Source organism: Phocoena sinus, chromosome 8, assembly GCF_008692025.1.
Source record: "Phocoena sinus isolate mPhoSin1 chromosome 8, mPhoSin1.pri, whole genome shotgun sequence".
NCBI lineage: Eukaryota > Metazoa > Chordata > Mammalia > Artiodactyla > Phocoenidae > Phocoena > Phocoena sinus.
The window spans coordinates 32,802,659-32,821,803 of record NC_045770.1 but is presented as its reverse complement, the minus strand read 5'-3'; the positions used below and the strand labels follow the sequence as shown (position 1 = coordinate 32,821,803).

Here is a 19,145-nt window from a genome sequence, read left to right as displayed (position 1 = left end):
CTCATGGGTTTATAGCTTCCCCACCTCAATCCTTCCTATACACTGTTGACATATTAAATTTCCTAAGCTACATATTGGAATATGTCACTACAGTGCTCAAAAATTTTTAGGGGTATCTCATTCTCTACTCAGTTAACTGCCGAACACCACATTTTGTCATTCCACATTTTTTCAACTTTCTGTTTAATAATAATTCTCACCATTCCTCTATTGCAGTGGTACCTAACTTTTTTGGAGAGTGTCACTGATCCCTCTGAAAATCTCCCTTTGAAAATCTCATGAAAGCTATCACCCCAGGGATAAAACCATCAAAATGTTATATATAATGACAAAAGATTCTTGGATACCTGACCATGCTCCATGCTTTAGCCAAATTGTGCTTCTGCTCATACCTTTTGTTTGTAACAGCCATTATTACAACTCTTGCTATCAAACTCATGCATTCTCAGCAGTCCATCTAATGTGCTATCTTCCCCACAAAACACATTTTGGTCTCCCTAATTAATTATGATCTTTTTTCCCCTCAAAATCCAAACCACATTCAGCTTATATTACCTATGTTACACTTATGAGGTTGTCTTATCTCCCTGATGGAATTAAAAATTCTATGAGGTTAGGTATTATAGTTTATTTATCTGTTGCAGCCTTCTGCAGGACCCAGCATGGTAGTAAAAGTATAGGAAGAATAAATATCAATAATTGTTTAGTAAATGTTTATTGTAATTTTCAGGGCTGCTGCATTGCAAAACTCCAGCAGACACTGTGTTCAAAATATCTATGAATTTATTTCTTAGTACATGTCCAAATCTCCTCGCTAAATCCTTTTGAGGATATGTTTCAGAATTCAAAATTGTTTAGATTTTAGATAGTTGAGCAAAACTTCATAAAAAATATTAATACTTATGCAGAAAAATGTATGAATATTCACACAGCCCATAAAATATGAATTTGGGTCAGGTTCTGTGGCCGAATGAATTCAGATCAGGTAATTACTGACAAGGGACTAAAACAAAACTTTTGTTTGCAGGTCTTTTTGGATACTGAGGTCATGATGAGGAACTGTGGGCCTCTGTCAGTTCTTGGCTCCATATAGTCAGGTTGAATTCCTTAATTCATGATGCAGGGAGACCTCAGGCTTTCCTCCTGAATATTTCTGCCTTAAGTGTCACCTTTTGTTGGTCTCTTTCAACTTCCTTGGGTGCCTGAAGGTGAAAAGTGGTGCATTACTGCCACTAGATAGCACTAGGGGAGCAGAGCCCAGCTCATGCTAGGTAGAGCTAGTGTGGAGAGAAGTCAGGCACTAGGTAGATGTGCAAGAGTGGGCTCTTCAGGAAATTCTTGCTTAAAGAACAAAACATATCACCATATCATATCCCAACAGTAAGCAGTTTGCTGTATTTTTTTTCATATAGTTTCCTATATATAGTAATATCAAAAGGGTGAAATTATTTTTACCCCAAATGATATTGTTACTTGCTTTTTCACAAAATCATATATTGAAGATGCCTTTTCAATCTGAAATATAGACAGGTAGCTCATTCTTTTTAATGTCACAGTGTATTTTATTGCAAGGGTATATCATAATTTCTTAACCTATTAGCAGACATTTGAACTGTTTTCATTTTCTCAGTATTGCAAATAATGTGGTACTCAAAATCTACCTAGAGGTATTTCTACACATTTCTAGAGTTCTTTTAAAGACCAGTTTCTAGAAGTAGAATTGTTGGGCCAAAGTGATGAATACTTTTAATAGATAATACCAAATTGCCCTCCAACTTTCAAATGGCCATTATTCATTGTTTTATCAATATGATTGTTGGCATGCCCACTATTATTTTGATCAGTAATAATTATTAGCACATTGAACATTTTTCATCCCTCTACAGACTATGTTTTGTGAATTGTCTTCATATCTTTTGTTCATTTTTCTTTTTTTTTTGTAAGAACAAAGGTTTGTAAGAACATTCTGCATTTTAGCAATAACATTCTTTTGATTTATACATGTGTTACAAATAGTTTTACAATTTGTCCCTTGACTTTGCTTTTTGCCTTATAGAAAAAGTTTGCCTTATGTAGCAAAATGGACCAAATTTGATTTTGGATTCTGGACTTCATGTCAATATTAGAAAGTTTTGCCATTCCAATATTATAAATACATACCTCCATCTTTTATTTCCACGCTTTTGAATCTTTTTCCTTAAAAAAAACACTTAAATTGTTGACCCACCTGAAATTTTTCTTTTGTATAATAAGCCAGTAGTTCCAAGACTATTTATTGAATAACCCATCTGAAAATGAAAGCTTCTTAACTCCTAACCTTTATCTATTTTTTAAAGGTTGTGAATATCAATATCCTAGTATTTCCAATAAATCACCTTTTCTAACTATTACAGGACAAAATTAATAAGCTCCTACAGCATTACCTACTAGTTTTGGTAAGTTACTTAACTCCTGAGTCTCTGCTCAGATACCTAAAAAGTGGGGATAAGAAGAGAGATAATGAATATACAGCATTTAGCATGATTTCTATTACACAGGCCGTCAATAATGACAGATATTGGTATCTTCTTCCCCGATGCACTTCAGCATTCCAAGTCTGCATCAAAGAATTTAATCAGACACTAAACTGTAGGCTGCCCACAAGCTCCTTGAAATCAAGGACTGTACCTTCTACTGTACAGGCCACAAGGACTCGGGAAAGAGTAAGAGCATGAGCTCCAGGAATTGAGTTCTGCCCTACTTTTCACTAACTCAATGAACCTTATCTGTAAAATGAGGAAAATAGAACCTGCCTGAGAGGATTGTTCTGAGGGTTAAATAAGTTAGTACATATAGAAAAACTAGGAGAGTGCCTAAATTTAGTAAACATTTAATAAATAATAACCATTATTTTCACACTTTAATGTTTATGTCTCCTACAAATATTACACCACAATATTGAGCTCATTGTCCATACTCACTACTTTTTTATTCAAGTTTATAAATAACTCACTGAGTCATACAAGAGAAAAATAACACAGGAAGTATTTTTTCCCTTAAGAAATAATGATTGAGTACTGTGTTTCAAAAAAGATTATACGATTTCTTAAAATGTTGTATAAAGTACATAACACCAAAGGCTGTAGTAGCAGTTGTGAACGAAACCAGAAACCTAAGTTAATTACATTTTTAAAAAATTGAGCATGAAAATTTACTTCTTTGCTTTGTAGAAGTCAAAGTAAAAAGGAAAACACAATAGGCTGATAAATTTGGTGAAGTAGGCATTATGTAGTTTATTACATGAAGGTCATCTAGCAACAAGAAGGAGATTGTGTTCATCTACCCTTCCACAAATTAGGTAGGTATGGAAGATGACAGAATATGTGATTTTCTAATGTTGTAAATGAGGATAAAACTTAAAAATCCAGGCAAGTAAAAAATTTGTGTGCCTGTTTTGGAGTCTCTGTCATAAGTATCAATTATTTCAATCAGTCCTTTAAAGAAGTTATTGCTGAAAGATTTCCTGCACTTACTTTGTTTTGCTGACAAAAGATAGAGCTCTATAACTCAGATGTGATTTTCATGTGACAATGCTGATATTCTGTTAGAATACTGAAGAGTTAGATTTGAAATCTTGACCAAATGTTCATCCTCTCTTTGCACAGATGTCAAAAAGTTTTCAGCAAATAGTCAAGAAACTGTGTAGGATTGGCTCAAGTACCAGAATAAACACTTGACTGCGGCCTGAGGGTTTCCTGTCATAATGCAGCGGTATTTAACGAAAATGTTGGCAGAGAATTCTTTGTTCAAATAAAATCTTAAGTGGAAGAGTCAACCAAGTAAACAGACAAAAGTGGAGCTCTTCTGGGCTAAGAATGAATGGGACTGAGTTAAGGAGCAAAACTCGAAAACCAGTCCCCCATAAAATATCATGTTTTTGTTTGAAAAATTATAAACTAATTAATTGTTTTGTTCAAGTACAAAACAATCTGGAGAGACAGTGTAGAAGCACACAAAACACAGAAGTTGGAGTCAGATGCCCTGTGTTTGAATCTTGGTCCCTACACTATGTAGTGACCTTTCTGTATACTCACTGGTGAAGTACAAATAATGAGAGTACCTCCACCTTATGGGACTTTTGGAGGAATTAAATGACTTAATACAGTAAAGCACTCAGAACAGTGCCTGGTCATAATCAAGTGTAAGTATAGTGTTTGTTAAATGAATAAGCTTCTCACACAACATTAGGATATAATAGTGGAAAAAACTCCAATCCTTCTAGATTTCTCTAACTGAACCCTAGGGTGGATCATGCATGGCTTTGGCATAACTCATATCAATGTATTCTCATGTTCACTAATTGATTGACAGGATTTTTGTTTTTGTTTGCTTCTTGGTTTTGTACATGTCAAAGACATGGACTGCATACACAATCACCTTTGTATTCCCAGCACAAGTAACTTTTAAATGCAGTAAGTATCAATACATGTAGGTAGAGTGAATAAATTAATGAATTAAATCATTTTAGCAGCATGAAGCAAGCTAATCATTTAATTAATTTACATTTATTTTAGAGTATCAAAATACGTAATTATATTCTAGAAAGAGGAGCAAGGCATGTATCCAAGGAGACAAGAACAAAAAGTGCTTACTCAAGTAATGGCAATGCTAAGAGGATTTTCATCTTATAAAGTATTATGTAATAGTTAAAAGAACAAGCTAGGAATATATATCAACATACAGGGCTTCAAGTCATTGTTTCATGAAAAAAATGAGAAGTGATACACAAATTGTGATATATGATACCATTTATGTATCAACATATCTAAAACAACATATTACACACATATACACAAAATTGTAAAAAACTGAGATAGAGGTATAGAAGAACGGTAGAGAAGGGAACAGATTAGAGGTATTGATAAAGAGAATTTAAATCTCATTGGTGATGTTTCGATTTTTTTTAAGGAGAATGTATTGTTGCATTACTTGAGCACTTAAAGTACAACAACTTAAAGGCTGGAAAAGGGCACTATCTCTTAGCACTGGCATGGATGTCTTCATACCAATACTTCCCCTTCATGTTCTTGCAGTAGGATTAAGAACCCTACATAACCAAATATTGAGCTGATGATACCAAAAGCCATCTTTCTCACCATTTCTTTTTCAGTAAAGTGGAGGCTTATATCAATGGATTACAATGCAAAATTGTGCTTAAAACCAGCTTACTACTCAGGCTAAATATTAAACTGAGAGACCTGCAGCTTGAGAATAAATTATCCAATTTATTATCTATTAATAATAGTATTTATAGAGTTTAGAAGTCCAGTGAATTAATACATGTTTATTTTTAGAGTAACAGGAAAACTGCCATAGGGTTGACTCTATAGAGAGAAAATTAAATTAAATAAGATTATTGGCAAATTGTCTTCTCAAGAGCCCAAATATAAATCAAAGAAATTACGGTGGAAGGGACTATTGGATAATGTTGTGGACTAAAAAAGATGGAGAAAGCACTACAGAGCTCTAAAGACAGCAAAAATAATTCATGAGTTTGTCCAAAAAAAAATTTAACAAACAAAGGAGACTTCAAAGCAAGGGAAATTATTAGGAATAAAGAGGGGCATTACATAATGATAAAGGGGCCAATTTTCCAAGATGACATAATACTTCTTAATGTGTATGCATCTAACAACATATCATCAAAATTTTGTGAGGTAAAAATGATAGAACTACAAGGAGAAATAGATGAGTCCACTATTACTGTTAGGCACTTCAACACCTCTCTATTGGAAATAGATCCAGCAAGCACAAAATCAGTAAGGACATAGTTGAACTCAACAACATCAACAATCAACTAGACATAATTGGCATCTATAGACTACTTCATCCAACACAGCAGAATACACCTTCTTCTCAAGCTCACGTGAAATATTCATCAAGATAAGCCACATAAAACACACCATAACACTAGGCCATAAAACATACCTTTACAACTTTAGAGAACAGAAATCATTCAATGTCTGTTCTTATACCACAAAGAAACTAAACTAGAAATCAATAACAGAAAGACAACTGGAAAATTTCAAAGTACATGGGGATTTAACAACACACTTTAAATAACACACGATTCAAAGAAGAAATCTCAAGAGAAATTTAAAAGTATTTTGAACTAAATGAAAATGAAAACACAAATATCAAAATCTGTGGTAAACATCAAAAGCAGCGCTTAGAGGGAAATTTTTAGCATTAAATATATTATAAAAGAAAATATTTTGCATTAAATATTATATTAGGGAAGAAAAAAGATCTAAGGTCTATCTTCTAAACTTTCACCTTAGGAAACTAGAAAAAAAGAGTAAATTAAGCCAAATAGTAGAAGAAAAGAAATAATAAATTAGATCAGAAATCAATGAAATTGAAAAGAGAAAATGAATAAAGAAAATAAACAAAACCAAAAGCTGGTTCTCTGAAAAGATAAATAAAATCAATAAGCCTCTAGAGAGGATAACTAACAAAAAAAGAGAGAGGACACAAATTACTAATATCAGAAATGAAAGGGGAGACATCACTATAGATTCTATGGGCATTAAATGAACAATAAAGAATACCATGAACAACTCTATGCTTACAAACTTGATAACCTAGATGAAATGGACCAAGGCTTTGAGAGTCACAATCTGCCAAAACTCACATGAGAAAAAAAAAGACAATCTGAATAGGCCTTTAGCTATTAAGGAATTTGAATCAATAATAACTTTCCAAAACAGAAAGCACCATGCCCAGATGGGTTCAATGATGAATTCTACCAAACATTTAAGGAAGAAATTATACCAATTCTCTACATTCTGTTTCAGAGATGAAAACAGAGAGAATGCTTCCTAACTCATTCTATAAGGCCAGCATTATACTAATACAAAACTAGACAAAGACATTACAAGAAAAGAAAACTATAATATCTCTCACGAATAGACGCAGAAAACCTCAAAAAAATCTTAGCAAATTAAATCCAATAAAAGTATAAAAATGAATTGTACATCATGACCAAATGGGATTCAACCCAAGTATGCAAGACCGGTTCAACATTTGAAAATTAATGTGTTCCATCACATTAACAAGCTAAAAAAGAAAATCACTTGATCATATCAACAGATGTAGAAAAAGCATTTGACAAAAGCCAACAATCGCTCATGAAAAATCTATTAGTGAACTAGAAATAGAGAGGAACTTTCTCAACTTGATAAAAAATATCTACAAAAAACCTACAGCTAATGTCACACTTAATGGTGAGAAGCTAGAAGACTTTCCATTAGATTAGGACCAAGCCAAAGATATCTCCTCTCATCACTCATTTTCAACACTGTAGTGGGAGTCCTACAAATGCAATAGGACAAGAAAAGAATATAAGAGATATACTCATTGGGAAGAAAGAGATAAAACTGTCTTTGTTTGCAGATGGTATGTTCTTCTATGTAGAAAATCCGAAAAGAATTGACAGAACAACTCCTGGAAGAAATAAGCAATTATAGCAAGGTCACAGGATACAAGACTAATATACAAAAGTCAGTTGCTTTCCTATGTACCAGAAATGAATAAGTGAAATTTTAAATTAAAAACACAATACATTTACATTAGCACCCCCAAAAATGAAGTACTTAGGTATAAATGTAACAAAATATGTATAAGGTTTATATGGGGAAAACCGTAAAACTCTAAAAAATGGGCTAAAAGAACTAAATAAATGGGGAGATATTCCATGTTCATGGATAGGAAGATTCAATATTGTCAAGATGTCAGTTCTTCCCAAAACGATCTATAGATATAAGCCCAATCAAAATCCCAGAAGGCCATTTTATGGATATTAACAAAAGATTCTAAAGTTTATATGGAGAGGCAAAAGACCCAAGATAGGAAACACAATACTGAAGTTGGAGGACTGACACTACCTGACTTTAAGATTTATGATAAAGCTACAATAATCAAGACATTGTGGTATAGGTGAAAGAACAGACTAATAGATGGATGGAACAGAATAGAAAGCCTAAAAATAGAACCACATAAATATAGTCAACTTATCTTTAACAAAGGAGTAAAGGCAATACAATGGAGAAAGGACAGTTTCTTCAACAAGTAGTGTTAGAATAACTAGACACCTCTATGCAAAAAAAGTGAATCTAGACACAGACATTATACCCTTTACAAATATCCACTCAAAATGTATCACAGAACTAAATGTAAAATGCAAAACAATAAAACTCCTAAAAGAAAGATAACATAGGAGCAAATCCAGATGACCTTGAGTTTGGTGATAAATTTTTAGATATAATACCAAAGTCATAATGCAGGAAAGAAAGAACTGAGAAACCAGATTTCATTAAAAGTAAAATTTTCTGCTATGTGAAAGACACTGCCAAGAGAATAAAGAGATAGAGTGGGACAAAATATGTGCAAAATACATATCTGATAAAGCCTGTTATCCAAAATATACAAAAAAAAACAAAAAACAAAAAACCCTCTTAAAACTCAACAGAGGGCTTCCCTGGTGGCACAGTGGTTGAGAGTCTGCCTGCTGATGCAGGGGACGCGGGTTCATGCCCTGGTCTGGGAGGATCCCACGTGCCGCGGAGCGGCTGAGCCTGCGCGTCCGGAGCCTGTGCTCCGCAACAGTGAGAGGCCCGCGTACCGCAAAAAAAAAAAAAAAAAAAAAAAAAAAAAAACTCAACAGAAAGAAAAAAAAAAATTGGCCAAAGACCTTAACAAACACTTCACCAAAGAAGATATACAGATGTCAAATAAGCATATGAAAACATACTTCACATAATATGTCATCAGGGAAATTTAAGTCAAAACAATAATGAGCTACCACTACACACCTATTAGAATGGCCAAAATCTAAAGCACTAAGAAACACAAATGCTGGCAAGGATGTGAAACAAGAGGAACTCTCATTTATTGAGAGTGGGACTGTAAAATGGTACAGCCACTTTGGAAGACAATTTGGTGGTTTCTTACAAAACTAAACATACTCTTACCAAGCAATTGTACTCCTTGCTATTTGCCCTAAGGAGCTGAAAATTGATGTGCACACAAATACCTGCAGACAGATCTTTATAGCAGCTTTATTCGTAATTGCCAAAACCTGGAAGCAACCAAGATGTCCTTTAGTAGGTGAATGGATAAATAAATTGTGGAATATCCAGACAATGGAATGTTATACAGCACTAAAAAGAAATGAGCTTTTCACATGGAAGAAGGTTAAATGCATATTGCTAAGGGAAAAACCTAATTTGAAAAGGCTTCCTACTGTATGATTCCAACTATATGACATTCTGGAAAAGGCAAAATACTATGGTGACAATATAAATATTAGTGGTTGACAGGAGTTGGGGAGGAGGAAGGGACAAATAGGCAGAGCACAGAGGACTTGGAAGGGCAGCAAAAATACTCTGTATGATACTCTAACCATGGATACATGTCATTATACATTTGTCCAAACCCAATTAATGTTACAAATCCAAGAATGAACCCTATTGTAAACTATGGACTTTTGGTGATTATGACATGTCAATGTAGATTCATCCGTTGTACCACTCTGGTGGAGGACTGTGATAACAGGGGAAGCTATGTATGTGTCATGGCAGGAAGTACACGGCAAATCTCTGTACCTTCCTCTCAATTTTGCTGTAAACCTAAAATTGCTCTAAAAAATAGTAAAACCTTTAAAAATTTGAATGTCCATTGTTTCTGTTTTGGAAGTCATACCAGGGAGAACGATGCTACCAAGTCAGTTTTCATTTTTAGACTATGACACCAACTCTACTCAACTTCAGAAAGAAATATGTTTTTCTTAAAAATACTTCATTTCTGTTCAGTTTCTTCTGTGGTCTACTTATGATGGTGTCTTTCTAATTCCAAAAGACTTTTCCCACCATCCCCAGCTTCTGTCAGAAGGGTCAATTCTCTAGCTTTCCAGGCATAACCCATTCATTTAGCACATCTATATCTTGATACCTGCATGCTAATTGATACAATGTCCCTTCCCTCCACTACACTAAAAACTCCACTAGTGCTGCAGCCAGTTAGGTCTGTCCTCTTTTACTGCTTTTCAACTAGCACCTAGCGTAGTGTCTGGCGTACAGCAGGTGCTCAATAAATATTTGGTTAATTAATACATGAACAAAAAATTAGGTGAACTTAGAGTAAATTATGCTAAGTGAAATAAGCCTGACAGAGAAAGACAAATTCCACATGGTATCAGTTACATGTGGAATCAAAAAAATAAGTTGAATTCATAGAAACAGAGAGTAGAGAAGTGGTTACCGGGGCTGGAGGATGGGGAAATAGGGAGAGGTTGGTAAAAGGATACAAACTTTCAGGTATAAGGTGAATAAGGTCTGAGGATCTAATGTATAATATCGTGACTATAACAGATAACATTGTACAGTACTGTATAATTGAAATTTGCTAGGTGAGTAGAACTTAAATGTTCTTTCCAAAAAGAAAGTCAAATAAGTGAGGTGATAGATATGTTAATTAACTTGATGGGGGGGGAATTCTTTTACCAGGCACATATACACCAAATCATCACATTGTACACTTTAAATATCTTACAATTTTGTCAGTTATACCTCAATAAAGATAGAAAAAATGAGGCTAACAATGTAATATAATTAAAAATCCATCAATACCTACTTAGCCTAGTATCTTCTAAATAGTATGTTTCAACTGTATTACAATATTTCCCAACCATATTCCATCATGAGAAATGATCTTTTCCTTCTTAATACAAGGCCAGTAGCCTGCATTTATAGGACTGGCAGGTCATTATGACTTCTCCTTGAAAGGTATTAAGGCAATTTCTGACCACTTCCTGGTTCAGTCCTAGTATTAGTTAAGGAATGCAATGGGCTATTCAACCAATTACTTTTTGGCTAATTCTTTTTTTTTTTTTTTCTCAGCTTAAGAGAGGTCATTTCTCCCCACCCCATACCCCTAACTTCCTCAGTGGTAACTTTTTTCTCTGCCTCTTCTCTTTTCTGTCTCATATCAAGGGAAACCTAGTTTTCCTGGGAGACTTCATAGGCCTTATTGTCTCCCACTTCTAACTTGGAGGAGAGGTGGGGAAACTGCCTCTTGGCCCCTAACTGTGTCTTCTCATTGCTGCCTTAAATGTGGAGTTAGTATCACCCATCCACTTACGTCACACACTTCTAATCACCCTTGATCTTGAATTCTCCATTAGGATTCATTTTTACCTTCCTAGATGTTTTATCACGTGGCTCACATTTTTTCTTCCAACCCTCTATTGTTTCTTTTTGGAATTTAAACTGAATTTCCTATTATGAGAAAGGAAGTACAGTGGTGGAGGGCACAGATTCTGGAGTCACACCCCTTGGATTTGAATCCTACTCCACCACTTCTTAACTGTGATTAAGGCAATTTAACATCTCTGAACCTCAGTTTCCTCATTTGTAAATTGAAAGTAATAATAATGCCTACATTATAAGACTTAAATGAGTTAAGAACCATAAAACACTTAGTCATTGGCACACAGAAAGCACTCCCAAATGCCAGTATTATCATTATCCTTGGTAACATTAATATCCATATTTTTGACTACTGACTTTCAATTTCTGGACATATTGGCATCCACACATAGTTCTACCTTGAAGCAGCTTATCACACAGCCCTACTTTAAGATTTCAAACCTGGCATTTTTCTCCAATTACAAAAATTCTTCTCCTCATCTTTCTCACTCTTGAAAACTCCCAGAACATTCTATTTTCTTGGCTTAAATCACTGATTCAAGCAAGCACTGGCAATCAAACTTCCTATTCTTTAACTCTAATAATTTTCTAATATGAATCTTCGAGTCTTAGTCAGTCTAATCTTAATCTCTTCACTCTTCCTTGAACATATACACTTACAAACTCTCCTCAATGTCCAGAGATCAATAATCTTACTTGTCCTTTAATAGCCAAATGAATGATTTATCAACTCCTCTTTGTAAATATTGCTGAAAAAAGGTACTTCGTTTCTATTACTCAAAACTAAAACAGAACTACGCCAACAGTAGTGGTCCAACAGATGCTTTCTAAGAGTAAATTTGGGAAGACTTCCTTTATGTTTAGGATGCTATTCTGATAATAATGATGTGAAAGCATTTGTATTTTAATTAGAGTATTCTTGGTGCTATATGCACTTTTGAAGTAACTTTCAAGAATGAAGTAGCATTTGTCATATATCTACTTTTGCATACCATCTCTGATTTATAAGCATTGCAATTAAAGAAAATCTAACCTGTGTTGACTAACAATCAGATACCGACTAGCTGTACGCTCTAGAAACTCATTATGCCTTTGGGACTTGTGCATCTGTAAAATGAGGGAGCTGGGCTAGAATAAACTGGCTTTTAGAGGACTCCAAGGGAGTCATTCACTTAAGAATTAGACTAAGGAGACTGTAAGCATAAAGAAAATCATATTAATGCAGGGGGGGAATGTTCAAGAACCAAAGTCAGATGGGAACAGTAATTCCAATTACGCACTGGAGAATTGACTCTTCCACACAAAGGACTTCAAACTGTAACTATGACTAAATGATGTCAGTTGGAAAGTTAAGGCTACTGTCAGTTGTCCCGTTTTCTCACATAACCTCTTGTCACAGTACCTTAACTAATTTAAAATGCAATTAAAACCCCCTGAAGCTGAATACATATGTTCAACATCAGTTAAATACATTCATCCTTTGGGGAAAACAATCACGTTCTAGAAATACACAAAGTGATTATTTTTTATGAAGAATTAATTTCAGTAGGAGAGGTACACATACCATTAATAAATAGTTGGGAATCATTTCCATCAAAAGGGCATAGCAGTTGTAAAGAATTATATGTTAGCTATCTACAGGGATAGTGAATTTTTTTGCTAAATGTCTTTTGGGTTAATATTCTTTTGGTGTAAATATGTATTAAATATGCATGTCAACTCCTTTGAACTCTCCCTTAAGGTAAAAATTCCCACTCCCTACTTTCCTGCTCATAAGTAGAGGGCTCTTGAAATTAGAGAACTCACAAACAGGAAACAAAAAAGCAGACATTCAGATCTTTGGTTCCTTGTGTAGGTGTGATATCAGAACTCCAGAGAGAACCCTAAACTCACGTCAGCTTGTTATGAAATACACTTATTGCTAGAATTCAAATGTGAAATGATGTTTAAATGTATTTCTGTCTTCAGATATAAATGTGTTTGGCTGCTTAGAGTTTAGTGTAGATAGAAAGAGAAATTAAAACATATATTCTATGAAAGTTCAAGTCTGAAATACACTATGCAAGTCAATCCAAAATCATTAGGTAAATATGTAATTTAGATGATTTTAAAAACATGAAAGCCTTACTTAAAGCAAAATACTTCTTCAGAAATTATATAACTGTGATGTCTAAATTTTTCCTTTGCTTTAAACTGTTTACACCTATTTCCTATACACTTACAAAAATATACTAAACAAAAAGGGAACTTTTAAACTTTGTTTAGAATTACCATTATATAATTATTAAATAAACATGCATGTAGGAAAAAGACAAAATCATGTAGAAAATTTGTAACTGCATCATATATATGTACATATAGAATTTTGACAACTTTTGCCATTTTTCTTTTGAAAGAAAATTTTAATTTGGTATATATTATATAAAATATATATGATAGAAATGTAAAAATACAATCAGAACAAATCTGTTTCTTTAAAGTTAAATAGTTAATGAACAATGTTCGCATTGTTCCCAAGATTAGTGTGACTTGTGTCTAATGTTAAAAGCGTTATTCAAATAGTATGCAATTATAATATCCAACCCCATTCAATACGGAGTATTATAAATAAAAATATATTGTTAAAACATCGTCATATAAGTTATACGAATATATCACCATTTCTTAGAGGAAGCAAGGGCTGATTAAAATCTATAAAATATTAGATGGTCTCCATTTACAATTAAACCAACAAGAAAGGATCGGGGAAAGGAGCCTACCTTCCATTGCCCTTTTAAAGAAGACCTTACAGCTCCCACAGGTAAGGACACCATAATGACAGCCTGATGCTTCATCCCCACAGATTAAACAAATCTTCTGAGGTAATGACTCGAAGCTGTACTGTGGGCTCTGGCTGGCTTCTGAATCCGGCCTTGAAATGCAAAACAAAGTACTCCATTTATTTTTAGGTGCACCACTATCTAATACTAAAATTTTCTTAACCCAGAATTGACAGAGTGAAAGGGTTTTTAGAAAATAGAATCGAATACACTTGAAAGACATGCAAACTAAACTTGATGTACTACCTGTTACTGGATTCATCAGACCGGCAAAGTTATTAGCCTTTCATCAGGAGCACCAACACGAAAGAATAATAAATAATTAATATATAATTTTATATCCAGAAAAAAATCTTTCTACAAAACTCCTTATAAAGAATCAATTCAGTCTCTGACAAATCAAATGTTATGACCTTGTACGGTGGGTAACGATAAACGTGGTTTTGCTTTAAGAGTACAATCATACTTAGTGATGCTACTGAGTTTTTAAAACTCAACTCTGTAATTAAACAAGAATACGTGTTTGTCATTTTAAAGTATTGTTCAGTATACTGCCACTGTTTTGACTATTCACAACACAAGATTCCAAACCGAGAGCATTTTTTTCTTTTTCTTTAAAATTCCATTACTCCCGTAGGTAAATTAAAATGTTTTTTAAAATCTGTGTGAAAAAAAGTTGCAGCGAACTCGACACAATATTAGAATACAAGGTACTGCAGTGATTGATGTTTCAATCCGTAATGTAAACATATTACACATAAATTAATTTAAATCTTGAGATTCGTATGAAAATGAAGCGGTTGAGTGTCCAGACCCCTGAGACGGTTCTGCTTTGGGTTCTGGCCCGCTACCCAACATCCAGTGCCACCCCTCCCGGGAGAACGGGGCGTTAATGTCTCCTCTCCAAGACAGACATTCCCAGTAATTGTCCTTCTACGAAGAAAAGCATTTTATAAGGCCCCCGACTCGCCGCACCCCTTCCGCTCCGCGGGGCTACAGCGGACCTAGAGTGACGCTGCACTTTTAGAAATCACGGCTGGTCTCGTCTTGGGATTGCGCAGATCTGAAAAGTGTAGAAACATATTTTCGGGGAGGTACGCTCCAGAAACAGCATATTCTGCGCCCCCTTGGTGTCCCCCAAAAAAATGAGGAGAAGAGGTAAGGAAAAGGAAGCCAACCTGTGCTGTGCCCCGCCCCGGCCACCCACCCCTCGCGGCCACTCGGGGGAGCCGGAGCCGGAGCCGGAGCCAGGCGCTGAGGGCCGGGAGCTGGCGGCGGCCAGCGGCCGCACCGCTACTCTCGCGACGCGCCGGGCGCGCCCCGCCCCGGGCCCTCACCTCAGGTAGTTGAGATAGGGCTGGTAGACCTGCGGCAGGCCCTCCTTGAGCACCGCGGCCTGGTAGCCGAGCTGCGGGAGCCCGTTGAGGCCGAGCGGCGGGTAGAGCGCTGGGGCCGCCCCGGCGGCGGCGGCGGCGGCGGCCGAGGCCGAGGTGGACGGCAGGCCGTCCCGCGGCAGCAGGCAGGCGCCCGCGCCCGGCCCCTTGCAGGGTGGCGGGGCGAACGGGCCCTGCTGGGGCGGCGCGCCCTCCGCCTTGTACAGGATGCACTCCAGGGTCGAGCCCGACGAGGACGCGGACGAGACAGACGCACCGACAGGTGCGGCGGCGGCCGCCCCTTCCCCGGGTCTTGACGACGGCGCTCGCGTAGGCAGCGCGGGTGGCGCCAGCGGGAAATCCGGGAAGACGGCGGGGTTGGCACCCGCCACCAGGTACGGCCGCGGGGAGCGCGCGGCGGCCTCGGCGCCTTCCTCCTCCTCCTTGATCTTCAGGGCGGGCGGCTGGAAGTCTCCATAGAGCGGGAATGCGTCGTCCTTGGGCTCGGCGTCGGGCTGGTACGCGCAGTCGGGGAAGTCGCTGGCCGCGACCTGGGCGGACGAGGCCGAGGGCGGGCCCCGCGGCGGGGCAAAGGCGCTGACTGCCGCGGCCCCGCCGTCATAGTTATCCCCCTCTAGCAGCTGCCGGGTGCGGGCGGCCAGGAAGGCTGAGTTGAGCGGCAGGATGGGCACGTGGATAAAATCCATCACCGTAGTGGCCAGCGGGGAGCGCCCGGGCGCCGCCGGCGCGTCGTGCTCCGCCAGGGCGACCCTGGGCGCCGTGAAGCGGGAATCTTCCTTGGGGACCAGGGCGACGCCTCCTGCGGCCGACCCTGGAGCAGCGGTCGCGGCTCCTCCTCCGGCCGCTGGGCCTCCCGCAGGCCGGGGTTTGCCCTTCAGAGGTGGACCCACGGAGCCCTCGGACTCGGAGCCATCCTCCTCCTCTACCTCCACCATAGGGGGCTGCGGAGAGGGCTTCACTGTGGCCCCGAGCCAGTGATGGCTCCCGGCCGTCGGGGGCAGCAGCTGCCGGGACGGTGCCAGGCCCCTGGGCAGCACTTTCTGGGCAGATGCCGTCCCGGAGCTGTCACCAGCCTTGCCTTCTGGTCGGCTCATGAGCGGGGGCAATACCCCCTGGGTGACAGGGGCAGCCCGGGCGTCTTGGGGAAGCTCGGGGCTAAAGAGGCACCAAGGGCTGGTGGCCTCGCAGACGGGCGGGCTGGCGTGGCTCTGCCCAGGACCCGAGGGCGCCAGTAGCGTGTCCAAGACACTGTCCAGCAGTCCGCTGTCCTTTTCTGGGGGTCTAGAGGTGCCACCTCCAGCACCCTCTGTGGCTTCAACTCTGGAATACGCCCCCTCCACGTCTGACAGCGACTGCTGGTCCTGAGTCTTCCCGTCTGGGTCCTGACCCTGGCAGGGCCGAGGGAAGAGCAGCCCGTCCAGGGAGAGGGATATGACCGAGGCTGTAGGCGACGCGTCCGAGGTCTCGCTCGCCTGAAAGGGGCCTGTGTCCCGGCGTCCCAGCAGAGGGGATCCGACCTGGGTTGGGGAGGGCGCTCTGCCCGCCACGTGGGGAGCCCGGGGATCCTTTGCCTTCCGCTCAGTCATGACGACCCGGACTCCCCTTTTCTCCTCCCCTGTCTCTGGGGAGGGGGATAGGGGAAGGACGAGGGGGTGTCAGGAATACAAGAGCAGCGGGGGGAGGAAATAGGTGTTGAATTTGGCTGGACCGGACGGTGGAGAGGGGGGTGAAATCTCCACCTCCTGGGTCGGAAGGGGGCGGCACCGATCAGCTACTGCCCTTGCCCTCGGTCCGGTAGGCGGGGGAGGGGTGACAGTTGCTCCGTCCTTGAGGCAGGTGGGGAGAGCAGGCGAAGGCAGTTGTAGGGATCTCGCTTCCTAACTGGGAGAGTTGTCCAAGAGAGTTCCCCGACTTCAGTCTGCGGACAGAGACGCAGAGTACTCACAAGTCGGCACTCGAGTGGCGGCGGCTTCGAAAGCGATGCAAAGCGGCTCTCTCTCTACACTGTTTCTCCCGCTTCAGTGCCGTGTTGCTCCCAATCCCCGACTGCATTCCACTTCCCTTCTCGCTAAAACCCTGGGGCTACTTTGGCCTCTCGGCAGAGCCGGTCCTCAGGAGCAGCCTTGTTTCTGCCGGCTCCCTATAGCTGGCGACAACCATCTCTGCAGCTCTCACATTTCTCGGCAGTCGGGGGGGACGAAACGCCTATAGTTGCAGATTCCACTCAAATGCCAAGGGAAACTAGTTCTCACTGAGAATGCTGCTCACACAACAGACCCTCGCTCACTCAAATATTACTAGGCTTAACTGGAGTAGTGACAGCCAGTAGACTAGCCCCACCGCTTTCTAACAACGCCTCCTCCCTATCTGGAGGCCCCGCCCAAAGTCCCTCCCTGCCCCAATTATGGACCAGATCTGAAATTGTGGAGTTGGTATTTCCAGCCGCTAGTCTGAATAACAGGTACTGTGGGATGGAACTTCGTAAGCATATTAGATTGTGTACGACCAATTAAGAATTATGCCCAATCTAACTGGGAAAGCGAATGGATTCTATCAGAAGCTGAATTCTCAGGATTTCAGTTTTGTAAAGATTTTACATAGAGGAAAATATTTGGCTATGTGTATTATTTTTTAGAATAAACGTATCAAGGATGATCCTAAATAACATGAAAGAGATTTTCTCTCTTATGACTTCCATAAAAGTGAGTATTTTCAAATTGCTACAACCAACATGTCCTGCTCCTTGTGAACAGTCCTCAATGTGGCAGAGAAATTTGGGAGTGGGAGATAGTTGATAACACTTACCTACATGTACAGGAAGTTTGGATGTTGTGTGTCACACTTTGATTTGTCCTAAGGAATGCATTCCAACTTTTAACAAATAGCACTTTAAGGAAAGTTTTCTTTAGCTCCAGCTTATATCCTGTGCTACATCGTAAATTCCTCAATAGAGATGTTAAATTGTATTTTTCTCCCCTTGGCATTCTTATTCTTTAAAATAATCTTTGAGTTTTTTAAGCAGATCACCTCTTGCCTCCTGAAGATATGGTAGAGACAGGGGGGAATAGTGCAATATATTTGAGATGCAGAGTTATAAACTAACTATCTCTGTGCTGAACCCAAGACCGTTGGGTATCCTGACATCATCTTAAATATACCATGTTCAAAAGTGAATTAATCATTTGGTAAATTCCTCGAAGTTCTGTCTGTGCTGATGCCCCACAGATTCTCTCAGCCAGGTTTAGAGAATACACTGGAAGACTCCAAGACTCCAGGAAGGGCAGAGCTACTAGAGGTAAGGATCCTGGATCCCTGAATCACCTGGGGAGGGTCTACGTGAGTGAGAAATAAATTTTATCATGTTAGGCCATTGGATTTTGGAATCCATTTTTCCAACCATTAGCTTACTCTGACCGACTAATTTTAAATATAAAGGAGTTAGGCGGGTAGAGGAGGGGTGAAGAGAACTCCAGGAAGCAGATATAGTATGTTCACAGGACATCAAATAGGAAGACATAATATGGGGACTGCAAGGAGGCCATTATGGATAGAGCATAGAGTAAATGTGGGAATGGAAGAGGATAAGGCTAGAGAGATGAACTAATTTATTATTATTAATACTGTTATTGTTGCTTTGGGGCTTTCCCTTTTCCAATCTATTTTAAACCACTTAACATGCTTTACTG

At 39.3% G+C, this 19,145-nt stretch overlaps 1 protein-coding gene across 2 annotated transcripts in view; it reads right to left on the bottom strand.

Annotated features, from left to right (window-relative positions):
- PGR (progesterone receptor) overlaps positions 1-18,739 on the bottom strand; it is a 100,874-nt gene extending 82,135 nt beyond the window's left edge. The window contains exons 1-2 of one of the 2 annotated variants that reach the window (XM_032641400.1): positions 15,403-18,739; positions 14,006-14,157 (exon numbers count right to left, since the gene is read on the bottom strand). In XM_032641400.1, coding sequence (XP_032497291.1) covers positions 14,006-14,157; positions 15,403-17,045 — 1,795 coding nt within the window. In that variant the 5' untranslated portion in view covers positions 17,046-18,739. The remainder of the gene's footprint in view (positions 1-14,005; positions 14,158-15,402) is intronic. The other variant, XM_032641401.1, reaches the window with a different exon arrangement.
- Between the last annotated feature and the right edge of the window lie 406 nt (positions 18,740-19,145).